The 14,798-nt window shown below is 34.2% G+C and overlaps 1 protein-coding gene across 1 annotated transcript; it reads right to left on the reverse strand.

Annotated features, from left to right (window-relative positions):
• Positions 1-8,014: 8,014 nt before the first annotated feature.
• On the reverse strand, positions 8,015-10,082 carry LOC117169345 (tubulin alpha-1 chain-like). Its single transcript, XM_033355684.1, has 2 exons — positions 9,845-10,082; positions 8,015-9,724 (listed from the first exon to the last, which is right to left on the reverse strand). The coding sequence occupies exons 1-2, from the start codon at positions 9,963-9,965 to the stop codon at positions 8,598-8,600; spliced, it is 1,248 nt and encodes a 415-aa protein (XP_033211575.1). The 5' UTR covers positions 9,966-10,082; the 3' UTR covers positions 8,015-8,597.
• Between the last annotated feature and the right edge of the window lie 4,716 nt (positions 10,083-14,798).

The following is a 14,798-nucleotide window of genomic DNA, read 5'->3' on the forward strand; positions in this document are numbered from 1 at the left end:
CGGACTTTGGGCCGATGTTCAATCCGACCGAAATTCGCACCTAGGTACCTTTTGCTATTCAAACAGCTGATTTCTTATTGTATTACTTTTTTTCTATTTTATTTTTTTTTGTTCATCACATTCTTTTTTCTCAAACAAACTTCCACAGATTCTACTGAACATTTCTTCCACTGGAAATTATCGATTACTTAAACTTACCTCGATCGAATAGGTGTGCATTTTTTGCTGTGTGATAATGCTAGAAATATGTCTAAAGGGTACAGATTCTGCGATATTGTCAGTGAAGCCTGCGCGATACATACTCTTCATTTGTTTATTAAGTCTGCATTCAACTTGAACAAGGATATCCGAAGGTTGTTAAGCAAGGGTAAACAGATTTTAAAGTATTTTCATAAATATTCACTAGCGAATGAAAAATTAGTTCAAATTCAAGAAGATTTAAACTTCGTCGATAAGAAATTGAAGCAAGATGTTTCCACCAGGTGGAATTCCACGTTTTACTTAATGGAACGTTTTTTTAGTTGGAAAATTGTCTTGATTTATTCGCTGAAGATGATGATTCAAGAACTTTGAGATGTACCGAATGGAAACTTTTAGAAGAGCTAACGAATCTTCTGCAGCCATATGAAGAAGTCGCGTAATCTTTTAGTTACAATGATTCGTGCATATCTAAAGTTATTCCAATAGTAAATACTTTAAAGCTATGCTTTTTCTAAACAGGAAGTAAGCCTAACATTGGCCCTCTTTAACAGAACCTTGGAGGTTGCATTGGAAACGCGATTCCAAGACCTGGAAAGTAACATGAACTTCGTATTGGCCACGTTCTTAGATTCACGTTTTCAAGCTGTTTTTTTTCAACGAAATTGTTTTGAAACCCTCAGGAGTGCATATAAGGGATCCGTGACAAAAATCCCAAAATGCAAATCGCCCATCTAATGAGACTCGTGATGAAGCTTTTTGGCACGGATCTCATATAAGTTTCATTAACGGAGACAAGTCGCGATAGAGGTGATGATAACGCAACAGCCCCAGTGCCAAAAGAAGCAGAATCTGAGAATTTATATGACAGTTTGCAAGAAATTTGATCAAAGTCGCAATCAAAAGGATTATCTACAGAAAGAATGATTGCAGCCGAAATTGAACTATATATGAAACAATCACTGATCCCGAAAAAATCATCTCCATAAAATTGGTGGGAGAAAATGGGTGGAATATTTCCAAACCTAAATTAATTAGTGTATCTTTACCTTTCGGCTTCATCAAGCAGCATAAACAGTGAAAGAATATTTTCTGGATCAGGCAACATTTCGGATAATATGCGTAAAAATCTGCTGCCAATGAACTTTGAATTATTGACTTTCCTGCATCACAATTTACCATTGGTAAATTAAAACTATTGGGTATCAAGAGGTTTTTAGATTATAGGTCATTGTCAAATAGTTGAACTTTTTCAGTCCCAGTCATTTTCCACGATTTCGTCAAGTTTAAAACTTGCAGACGACTTCGTATATCCCGGAAGTTAGGTCCGCAAATTTACTTGTTTGGAAAAAGTTTTTTTTCTAGATCTGTAACTTCTTACTAGAGCAAAAAGAAAGGTTGTGCTAGGCGGCTCGAAGTATACACAGTTTTGTGCAGGAAAAAAAATTCCAAAAACCTAACCGTTTAAATAAATAAAAAAAAACTTATAACAAAAAATTTCATTATTTTTGAAAATTTCGAAGAACTAAAACTTGTGCTGAGTTGTACTCGACAAATACAGTCTTTATTCCCTCTAACAAAATTACTTAAGATCAACAGTTCTCATATTAAAACGCAAAATATAAAACTCAAAAAACATAAAAGATCCAAAAGTGGTAAAATTTCCGTTTTACACTTTGAGTTTTAAAATAAGAACGGTTGATCTCACGTAATTTAGTTATAGGTATAAAGATTGCATTTATCGAGTACAGCTCAGCACAAGTTTTCCTTATTTTCTAGAAATTTGACTATTTTTGGATCTGTTATGTTTTTTGAGTTTTAATATGAGAGTTGTTGATCTTACGTGATTTTGTTAGAGGGAATAAAGACTGCATTTGTCGAGCACAACACAGCAACAGTTTTAGTTTCTCGAAATTTTTGAAAATACAACTTTTTGGTTTTTTTAACGGTTAGATTTTTGGAATTTTTCTGTCCTGCACAAAATTACCCGTAATTTTTGATTTTTCAAAAAACATTTTAAGGTAAAAATGAGCACAAGTCTAGCACAATTGAACACAACTTTCATTTTTTCGAAAAAATAAGTTTGCGGATCTAACTTCCGGGACAGCGAATTCTTTCTAAAATTATGAATTAAACAATACAGAAAATTTCTCTCCATACACCTGTTCCAAAAAAAAATTGAAAAATTTATAAATAATGCCCAGATAACAAAAAGTCGGTACGATGCCACCCTATGCGCTGGCACGGAGTCCGATTAACAGGACCACTGTTTAAGTACATGAGTAAGCGCCATTGTTGGCAATATTACCCGCCCGACCGCAGGGGCCACACAATAATTACCCTCTCCCCTCCACTCTCAAGGGGAAGGTTAATAATAATTTTGAAGTTATTCTTCGCTCGGTTCAAATCCGGGCTGAGACAGATTTTTTCTTGTTCTTAAAAAATTATTTGAATGAAAAAATCGTTTTAACGAATCAAAACTTGTATTATTTATAAATGAACGCTATCATTTTCAAAGTCCTAAATTAAAGAATAAATCAACAAGTTTATATTTTTTCAAAAATTTTATCATTTTAATCAATTTTAAGTTAAAATATTAAAAACTGAAAGATTAAAATTTCTTATCAAATACTTTTAAAATTAGAAGTTAAATTATTTAAATTTTTAGTCGTTGCAAATGAATAATTGTGCAATTGTTATTTATACATATAATTTTTTTATTTTTAATCTTTTAAAACATCTTATAAAAGCATATTTTCTTACTAAAAAATCACTTTAAATATTTCCGGGTAACTCCAAAAAAATGATCTCGAAATCTTTTAATAAAATCTTATAATGTTTTGGAATTTTTACATTATTATTTTTACAGTTTTCGAAATTGTTAAAAATATTTTTAAATATTTTTAAAGTTTCAACTTATTTTTGAACTTTTTCGAAACTTCTAAATATCTCTTAAACTTGTTCTTATTTTTTCAAATTCAAACTATTCAATTGTTATTTATTTATGAAAATTTGCTATTGTTTTGAAATATTCCTACATATTCTGCTGAAATTAATATTTCGAAATAAAAGAATCATTTTGAATTTTACCAGGACTACGTTCTAAGTTTGAGTTTAGATCACTGAAATTTTAACGATTCAAGGCTTTCGGTTTTAAACAATTTAGTTTCGAATTGTTTATTTTTTATTATTCCGTTTTAAATGAACACTCAAACATTGCTGACTATTAAAAAATTGCTCTTTTTCTTAATTAAAAATTTTTTAATTGAAAAGGTTAAAAATGGTATATTTTCTACTGAAGCAACAGAATATTTATAAAGTTACAGTTGGAAGTTTTCGTTTGATTAATTACTAAGGCTATTGAATTGAAGTAGTTCAATTTTTAACGTCAAAATCTGTAAATTGTTTAATTTTAACTGATTTAGAATTGCCGCATATAATCATTCAATTATTGTTCAATTTCGAATACACGGACTACAGTTCGATTTTATAAATCATTAATGACTTTATATTTACAGTTGATCAACTTAAAACGTTTTTTATCAAAAAAATTTCAATCGCAAAAAGTTTTAATCTTTTATTAAGTGATCCTTCAAAACTGCACTTTAAAATTCTTTAAATGGAAAATGTACCCTAAAAAATAAAAATCTAAAATGGAAAATTGTTATGGTAAAAGATTTTAGAATTACACATTGTAAACTTAATGATTTTATAGTTGAAAAAGTTAAGAATTACGCTTAGCATTTTAAAAAAAAGTTGAAATCAAACTTATTTCAAATTGTATTATATATATTGCGATATAAAATTCTTGATATTTCAAGTGATTGGTTAGATTTTTCTTCTAAAAACTTGTAAAATTCCCGATCAAAGAAAAAATTCACTATCACTTACCAGTCTAAAATAATTCCCACTCATTTCCCAGTTTCTCGGTCCAGCGGTCATCCTGAATCATGATATTTCAGAACCTAATTTCTTTCTTCTTAAATCATAATACATATTTCGTGCTTGGTTTCTTAACAATTCTTCATTAAAGAATCAATTAAAATAATATATAGTAAATTAATTCTGACATTTTACCATTTTTTAAAAGCACAATCTTTTGAATTTTAAGTCTTATTTTTTTTTAATGTATGCAATCACTAGTTGATTTTCGCATTTCTTCAGTTCTTGGTATCAGCTTGAACTTTTGGTATCATAACGGCAAACATAAGTTTTTATAACAAGGCCAAGAATGAAGAATCTTGAAAAAAATTATCTTCAAAAAACTAAAGTCACCTTAAAATAGCTAGAATACAGAAATAAAATATTTACCATTATTGATTGTTGTAAAACGTAACCTCGCAAATCTCGCAACCAGCTGAGTTCGCTCCCTGTTTAACTTAAATGGTTATTCACAATAAAATGACGTCTCATACATCCATTTCGAGACCCTGATTGGCTGCGAGAATTACATGGTTGGGAATCTACATTGGTTGTCAGGCGCTCTTGCCGCATGTGGATACGAAGCAAGAGTGACAGCGCCAGTGTTGGGAATATATTGTAACATTGATATACGTTACCAGAGTATCTGTACGTAACTACATGATATAAAGTGGACGATACATTTGAAAAATACACGCTGAGAATCGATGTTTTCTCTATAACCGTATTGAAGGAGGAAATTGGCTTTTCAGTATTATATATGATAAACTTTAATGATGTTATTTGCAAAATTCGAGTCTGGATTTGGGGGGGCGCCGTGGCCCTCTCTGGATACGCGCCTGCTTGACTGTCACACAGTGGGACGAAAATCAAGACTCTGGACAAATTGATTTTCCGACTACAGTTTTCATCCAAATACTCAGATTCATCCCCAAATACCCAGAATGAGTAGAGGAACTATCCAGTACAATTTTCCAGTACCGTAGGAGAAATTTAAAAATGTATTTAATTTGTTATAAACAAATAGAATGGAGTTTGTGTGACGAAAAATAGTCGAATAATGCAATTGTTAACTAAGATTGTTTGAACAATTGCGAATTGTTATTATATGAGCAGATATGATAACTGAGTATCATTCACGAGCTCTATGGAGCTAATTCCATGGAAAATGACTATTCTTTTCGTTACCAATAGCTGGAGCCAAAAATTGTTTTCTTTATTTGTTTAAAATAATTATTGTTTATTCATGAATCCTCATTTTGGGTATTTGGGAATGAATCTGAGTATTCTCTTGGAAAAGATACTCTTCAAAAGTCAAAAAAAAATTTTTGTTCATTTTTGTCAAGAAATAAAAAAAAATAGAGACTCAATTTGAATATATGTTCTGATAAGATCATGTGGATTTTCATAAGCTTTAATTAAAAAAAAAACCCGTTTGAATCGGGTGAAAACTGTAGTCGGAAAATCAATTTGCCCAGAGTCGTGATTTTCGTCTCACTGTGCGTCAGGCGACCAACGTGGCGGCTATAGGCCGGCTACATGGAAGCTCGAAATGCTAATTAATGGATTCCTTTCTACGAGTCTCAGAAAAGTCAAACTCGCCAACGCAAATCCTTCGAACGAAAAAATTGAGAGATGCTTTCAAGCTATTCAGACGTTGCCGATCAGCCGAGGAGTCGAATTTTGTTTCAGATCTTCTGGAAATGTTTCGCAGATCTTTTTCGATAGTTTTTCACAAGAATGGACCGATCGTCTAGCAAAAAAAGAAAAACTATTTTCGACCGGCTGTTGATAGTGTTGATTTGGCGAAACGGCCAGTTGGACGTCCTGCGCGTACGTTCGTTATCTGGGTATGAAAACGATTGTGTATATATGGGCCATTATGTCTCAAGTACACCCACTCAAAAAATTAAATTTGTTTGATCTAAGTCAAACTAGGACAAAGCGTTGTGTTATTGGATAGTAGATTATTCGGAATTCATTTTTTAATTTTAATAATTATGCACAGAGTTGGAGGGTAACAATTTTGAGAATTAATGAATTTGAGATTAAATTTTTGATGGTTATAAATAATTATTTACAGTTTGCAGCATTGGCTCGCGTGCGCTGTATGGTGTACATGAGCACGTAAATCTTATTTTTGAGAATAAAAAATTTAATTTTACTTTTTCATCTCTGGGTATTTCAAGAAACAAACTAAATCTTTCTTTTTAGCATAAAAAATTATTCAAAATAGGGTCCATCTTCAAAAAAAATGAAATGCAATTTTAACCTACATTTTTAAGGTCAAATATTTGTATTTAAAAAAAAATAATTGCATCTAATGAAAACGCCGCGAAATTCCCCTGGCCAAAGTATTTATGTCTGGTAATGACGAGTACGTTTGCTTTTTTATATTGTGTAAAGAAAAATGTGTTTGAAAGATAATTTTGTATAAAAAGAAAAACTCAAATACACCATACTTCGATGATTCAATATTTCCTAAAATTTTTATTTGATATTTGCATTTCTCTCTTTACAAATGTGATTTTTTTTTTAATTCATCACCTAATACCATAGATAATAATTAAAATATTAAAAATAAAAACATGTTATTGAAAACTTTGAAGTGGCCCCGATATTAATTTTGTTGAATTCTTCAAATATTTAAAACTATATTTTTCTATAATAATTAATCCGGCCAGTCAGAGGTCCGATCTAATGTAATTCTGACAGACAGAATTCTAGTCATTGTACCGTTCGGGTACACGGCCGAAGCAGTAGATTTCGGTAAAGCAGTACTATACTGTTCAATCGTGAAACAGGAGGCTCTACTGGCAGTAGGTATCATACTGCTCGTCCTATCGCCACTTATTCTTTGAAGTTGTATTAAAATGATGATGGGACTTAAAATTGCGAAATTAATACAATGAAATAGGGAATGGGCGATCAGCGCGAACAGATCATATGACGTCTTTACGATGTCGTAAGCCCACCTTAGCGACATGGACAAATGATTTCGTAAAGTTGTCGTAATGATATCATAAAGACGTCGCGAAATCTCTTGCCCACTGGGTCATTACAAAAATGTGTATTTCCGTTGGTGCTTTCAAAAGAGTGTTACTTTCTTCAATTCATAAAATACTTCTTTGGTTATTAATAAAAACATTTATCGTTACTTATTTTACACGTTAATTGATTTTGTGCAATTAATATTCGTCGGTCCGAAACAAAACTCAAACAACTATTGCTTCTCATGAGCTTGTCTAACAAAAGAAAAAAAAATAATTGCGAATATCTCGAGAAGTTTGGGATTCTGGAGATCATTTTACATAAGGATAAAAAAAATCGAATGAACCTCGTCGATCCGACAGAAATAGGGTTGGCCTCGAGACTATCACCCGTGTCAGCCACGCTGGCGCGGGTTCAATTCCCAAAGCAGGAAGCAAGGCTGGATGCGTTTTCAGAAAGTTTCGCTTCTGTTCTTTAGTATACTATCCCACAGATAACCTACAGTTTATTATTGACCCTACAGTAGAGTCGCCAATAACCCTGACAGTTGATGCGACTATAAACTGAAATATGTATGTAGGGGAGACCACCCCACAGTAGATAACCACACATACGTACCGTGTCTGAACTATGAATGACATCTATTTAGTTGAGTTTCTTATTCTTCAAACGCTCAGACTGTTCAAAGGCCTTGGAATTAAAATTCTTAATTTTGTAATAATTATATAAGCAACACTCAATTTTATGATTGATGTTTGTATAAAATATTGTGAGCTAAAAAGTAGGAATACCAAAAATGGCGAACTTTTGTTAAAATTAACAAATTTGAACAAATGCATGCTCAAAGGAAAATTTTCGAGTTATTTAAAGAAAATCTCATTATTTAGACAAAAAATTTAGTTGATTTTTTCAGTTTGCGAATCTTTGGCGGGTTTGAATATCTTTCTTTGAAGTTTGTATTCAACATTCTCAAAAAAAATTCCCAAAATCTCGGATGCAAAAAGGCGAGAATGGCCTCAAGCCGAGTCATGCATTTAAAATAACCACCAATGGTGGCTAGAAAGTTGCAACTTCCCCAAAAAACTTCTTTAACTTCTAAGGAATAACTTTCTCGCATTGAGTTTTCTTAAATGATCATATCAAAAAACTTTTCCGCTGTCCCCTTTTTGCATCCGAGATTTTGATTTTTTTTCAATTCACTGTGCGGCCTTGAAGTATTTTTTGAACTTTCCAAACATTCTCACAGTCTTGCGATATGTTTGGGAATGTTGCATACAAATTTCAAAGAAAAATATTAATACTCGCCAAAGGATAGGTTTATTCGTATAGAAAAATTTCGATTAAACAAAGTAAGAATTCCTTTTAATTCGAAATTTTATCAGACTTATATGAAAACTCGTCAAAAAATATAAGACCAAGAAGGACTTTAAACAAAGATTTGTTTGTTGCATCTTGGTAATGAAATTATAGGTACACAATAAGAAGTCCTAATATTCCTCGGCTCCCTCTCCTTCACCCTCAACAGAGTCCATGCCGACCTCTTCATAATCCTTCTCCAGGGCTGCCAAATCCTCACGAGCTTCGGAGAACTCTCCTTCTTCCATACCTTCACCCACATACCAGTGGACAAAGGCACGCTTGGCGTACATCAGGTCGAACTTGTGGTCAAGACGAGCCCAGGCTTCAGCAATGGCCGTGGTATTGGATAGCATGCAGACGGCTCTCTGAACCTTGGCGAGATCACCGCCGGGCACGACAGTTGGTGGCTGGTAGTTAATACCAACCTTGAAACCAGTTGGACACCAGTCAACAAACTGGATTGTGCGCTTCGTTTTGATAGTGGCTATGGCGGCGTTCACGTCCTTTGGCACGACGTCTCCTCTGTATAACATGCAGCAGGCCATATATTTTCCATGACGAGGGTCGCACTTAACCATTTGATTGGCTGGTTCGAAGCAGGCGTTCGTGATCTCAGCGACAGAGAGCTGTTCATGATAAGCCTTCTCCGCGGAGATAACTGGTGCATAAGTCACCAGAGGGAAGTGAATTCGTGGGTATGGTACCAAGTTAGTCTGGAATTCAGTAAGATCGACATTGAGGGCACCATCGAATCGAAGAGAGGCTGTAATAGAGGACACAATTTGGCCAATCAGTCTGTTCAGATTCGTGTATGTGGGTCTTTCAATGTCCAAATTGCGTCTGCAGATATCGTAGATAGCCTCGTTGTCTACCATGAAGGCACAGTCAGAGTGTTCCAAAGTCGTGTGAGTTGTCAGAATAGAATTGTAGGGTTCGACAACTGCTGTGGAGACCTGTGGAGCTGGGTAAATGGCGAACTCCAACTTTGATTTCTTTCCATAATCAACTGAAAGGCGTTCCATCAAAAGGGATGTGAAACCAGAACCAGTGCCGCCACCGAAGGAATGGAAGATCAAGAATCCTTGTAGTCCAGTACATTGGTCCGCCAGTTTACGAATGCGGTCTAGTACCAAATCAACGATTTCTTTTCCAATTGTGTAGTGACCACGGGCATAATTGTTTGCTGCGTCTTCTTTGCCTGTGATCAGTTGTTCCGGGTGGAACAACTGGCGATATGTTCCGGTACGAACCTCATCTGCGAATCAGAAACAAGGAATTAGTTATTTTTAATCAATACCAAACAAATATACTTCTTGAAATTAATCGTTTGATGGACTTCGTGATTAGACCAATGTTGGCGTGAAAAAATGCATACCAACTACTGTCGGTTCCAAATCAACGAAAACAGCTCTAGGGACGTGTTTGCCAGCTCCAGTTTCACTGAAGAAGGTGTTAAAACTGTCATCTCCTCCACCCAAAATTTTGTCAGACGGCATTTGACCGTCAGGCTGAATTCCATGCTCCAAGCAGTAAAGTTCCCAGCAGGCATTTCCAATTTGGACTCCCGCTTGACCAACGTGGACAGAGATACATTCCCGCTGGAAAAAAATATTAACGCAATTTATTTGACCGAAAAAAAAGTTTGATTAGAAAATGTTCACAATATTAAGCTTGTAGTGTTCAAGAAATGAATCCGATTAAAAATATTTCCTCCTCACAATAGACCACAAACGGTCTTTTTATTTTTGATAGTACAGGCTCTCCCAGACTCAAGTTTACGGACTTACGAAACCGTACAAAAAGGGAAAAAAATCGACAGATGCTTTTTAAAAAATTGGTTGAATTTATAGTTTTTGTGTCCTAAAATACTGAAGCTGGTCTGATAAGAAGCACCGTGTAATCAGTCGTACTTGCGTAAACGGGATTGTAACGCTTTGTTAGTGTTAGACCTACGATTCTCCAACATCTTCGGAAAAGCACCTGCACAGTGAAAACAATCTGAATTACTGGAAGGGGTGTTATAACATTTTTTATATCCCCTACTTAGGGAACTCGCATTCTTTTTTAGTGATCAAGTTCTTTGACTCCAATGATTGTTTGATCAACTAAGTGACCGAGGGAATGATCTATCATTTTCAGAAATGCACCTTTAAAGCAGTGTTGCCGATGCTCATAATTTTCCAGAAGATCTCCTGTATTTTGAATAAGTCTCATGATATCCTGATTTTTTGTTGAAATCTCCTACGTTTATATTGTCTGCGTTGCCGATGCTCATGATTTTGCAAGAGATCTCCTGCTTTTTGAATAAGTCTCAGGATATCCTGATTGTTTGGTGAAAGAGGGTAAGTCGAGAAAGTTGATCTGTCCTTTTCTAAGGTTAGCGATTGGCGCAAAGATATTATAAGCCTGGATGATGTGACACCTCAATAGCGAACCTATAATAAGTTCCGTGAACTAAAAAAATGCCATTGGTTGAAAAGAGATGGAGATAGCATATCGTGATGATGCTTAATTTTCTCGATCTTCTGCTTTTTTTTAAATCTCATGATCAAAAACTCCTGTTTTTTATTCCGACCCAGCAGCAACACTTCTTCAAAGTTACATCAATCGCAAGTTACTTTCTGGGATATTAGACATTTGTTTCATCTCCTACTAAGGTAGATAAAAAAATTGGCTAATAATCAAGATATTTGGACCCAGTAATGTTCTGAACTGAGTGACCGAGAGAAGGATGTTTTAACATCTTCAGAAAATAACCCTCAAAGTGAGACCGATTTGAACAGAGATAGAGGAGTGTTAGAAATTTTGTTTTACCTCATGCATAGGGCATTCAGAAAACTATTGAAACAATAAAGTTCTTTAGGTCCAACGATTTTTTTATCAACTGAGTGACCAAAGGGGCCAAGTTCGAACATCTTCAAAAAACCAACCTCAAACTAACTGCCAAAATTCTTACGTCTATCTACGTATGCGACGGACAACAATTTGTTGGCAGCCCTGAAAGCAAATTTAGATAAGTGACATTTTGGGGGTGGTTCCTGGCGCATGTTACAAATGCATCTACTGACGAATGCGTCACTAAACTTAACTTTTTTTTTGCACTTTCTGGGATGAGGCAGACCCACTGCCTTAAAATTTTTCACAGTAAGAGAACCTTAAGAGGACACTAGACCAGCCATTTCAAAATTATTGCCAACGGCAGACACGCCTGCCGCGGCAGGGGGGTGCCCACCTAGGCCTAGCTGCCGAAGCAGGCACCCCGATGCGAGTCAAAGCCTCCTTTACTTTACCTATAACGGATCAAACGGTTAATATCTTCAGTAGATAAGATTGAATAAATTATTTTTTTAATTCAATTTGTCAACTGGCTCTAATTTTCTAACAACGGGCAGGTTGCGCGAAGCAAGTAAATCACCGCAAGGCTGCAGTTTAATTGTCTCCCTAGGGTTCTCGTACTGTGAAAAAATTGTATGGTAAAGGAACTTAACAAGAATTTAAGGGTGAAGAAAAATACTATCAGATTTGATAAGAATCAAATCAATCCTTTCTTCCACCGTCAAAGTAAATATGAGTAAGTTTTTTTTAGGTCGTAAGGTCTTTATTCAAGTAAAATATATTTCCAAATATTTTTCTAATGTTTTAAAACCGGTTTCAGGAAACACACAATCATTTGTTAAAAATAGCTAGGATTTAAAAGACACTTTAAATAAAATTAAAGTTCCTTCAACATATTCTATTGTTTCATTGGACGTTGTTTCTAAGTTTGATAAAACTCCATTATTTCTGGTATAGGATTGCATTGAATAACAATGAATACAAAATCATAATCTAACTATAAAAAAGAAGCCTTTTAATCGTTACTAGAACTGTTTTCAATAACATGTTTTCTCTTTTAATGGTAAATATTATAAACAATTAAATAGTTGTCTTATGGAATCATTCCATAAATACTTTTAACAGTATTGCAAATTCTCTGCAGGTAATATTTGAAATTAAACATAACAATTCAATAAGTTACCTTAATTTAGAAATGATAAAAACACCTGAAGATAAGTTAATTACTAATTGGTTTAAACAAACTTCATGGTCTGGTAGATATCTTAACTTCAATTCCCATAATTTATATTATCAAAAATTTGGCATAATAAAAGGTTTAATGGATAGATGCATTGAATTGAGTGATATTAAATTCAGGAAAAAAATTTAATCAAATTAAAATCACATTAGTTCAAAATAATGATCCGCTTCCCTTAATAAATAGTATTATTCGAGAACAAATTAATAAAATCTATCATGATTCCAGTAAGAAAAATAACTGGAATGACACGTACAAAAAATCAGATTTAAAAGTAACGTCATCGTATGTTCAAGGTATGTCAGAAAAGTTGAGAAGGTCTTTAAACAATTCAACATGAATGTTTATTTTATTAATAAAAACCTCTTTAAAAATGTTTACTTAATCAAACAGATATTGATTATACCGAGAATTTGTCTGGAATTGTGTCTCTCATTAAATGTAATTGTTGTGAAAAAGTTTATGTTGGTGAAACAGCTAGAAGATTGAAACCTAGAGTTTCGGACCATAAGAAATTGCAAAGTTTCAAATTTTAATACAGGTCTACCATAACATTATTGAAATTTTAACCATTACTTTGATTTTGATTTTAAGGCTGTTGGAACGAGGCGCACAAAAATGGTAAAATCTATGAGATGCTTAAAACTTACCAGAGGTCAATGATAATTCGGTTTTGAGGTTTTAAAAATGCACTCAGAATATTTCCCCGTCACCGAAAGGGGTTCCACGGTATGGGATATGAGCTTGCTATCGGATTTTTCGAAACAAATCGAGTAAGAGCTAAAAAATGAGAGTAAAGTGGTTAACAAAAATACACGAATGGAGACGAAAGCGACTGACAACTGTTTGGGGCTGATCGATCAGCGTTACTTGATCGTACTACCAAGCATGTGTACTATCAGTAAAGTTGCTCCTCTTGGTGGAAATTTTAAATTAGAATAAAAATTCGATTTGTGTCCTTAATTTTGTAATTGTTTATTGACATGTCTTAATTGGCTTTGGAATAGGAAAATTGTGAAAAGTGATAAAAGGATGCCACCGTGAACTCGCTGGTAAGAAATGACAATAATTTTTAAATTTAGAAAATATATTATTTATTGATTTATTTACATATCTTGTGTTTGTAACGTGCGAAACGCATATAGAAATGGCGCATTACGTAGAATGGTATAAATAAAGTGAGTATTGTAAACCTATTCTCGCATTACAGAACACTAATATTAATCGCATACATTTATTATTGAAAATAACATCTGCAGATTCTGCAGACATTTGAAAACCATCGTCCTCTCGATATCGAGATATATATTAGAAATTACTGTACACAGCAGACGTTCAATTTAGTAACAAATTTTTGCAGGAAAAAAATGCAATAAATAAGCAAATATCTACATTACCGGCGCTCACTTTTTACAAACTACGTTCTGCGTCCTGTATCGCAAAGATTCATTTTTGTTATATATCGAGACAGTGCACTCGGGGAGATTCAATGTCAAAAATTAATTTAATTATTATTGCTATTATTATTTGATTCATTTAATTATTCGTTTCATTAATTTAATAAATTATTCTACACAACATAAATATAATTTAGTAATAATAATAATAATAATTAAAACAATTAAATAATAAAAAAAGGGGCGCCCCTGGAGCCACCGCTGGGGGCCACAGCATGCGGGACGGTGGCGATGGTGAGCTGCGAGATGGTCAGGCAGATCTCACTAATCAAACAGCTGACCAGCAAGAACATCTGCAACAAACGGTAAGCAGTGGAACATCAACTGTGCCTGATGAGGATGCTTTGGCTAGCACTAGCTGTTTGGAGCCAACCACCGCGACAGAAATACCGTGGGAAAGCATGAATTGGGATACCACAATGAAAGAGGAATTGGTGCGTCTCTATTATGAAAGTGCGAAGTTTGAAACAAACAAGGAAAAAGGATACAATTTGAGAACAAAAATTGCTGCAAAGTATCCTAATATACAAAAGGTCGCACTAAGAGATCTTATCGCTAAGGTGAAAGACATCAGGACTAATCTACATGTTACAGAAGACCGAGCAATGGAGATTAAACAACAGGTTGATTTGGCGTGGAAAAACGACGACAATGAACATCAGTTCGAGAAAGCCGTGACAAACGGTCAAGCAGGGGCAATTGATGTTCTTCCTCAACCTATTGATGATCCAACACCACCACATCCTCCAGAGGTGGATGACCTTATACAACCAGAGGCAGAAGCAGAGGTTCAGCAA

This window comes from Belonocnema kinseyi, chromosome 3, assembly GCF_010883055.1.
Source record: "Belonocnema kinseyi isolate 2016_QV_RU_SX_M_011 chromosome 3, B_treatae_v1, whole genome shotgun sequence".
Lineage (NCBI taxonomy): Eukaryota > Metazoa > Arthropoda > Insecta > Hymenoptera > Cynipidae > Belonocnema > Belonocnema kinseyi.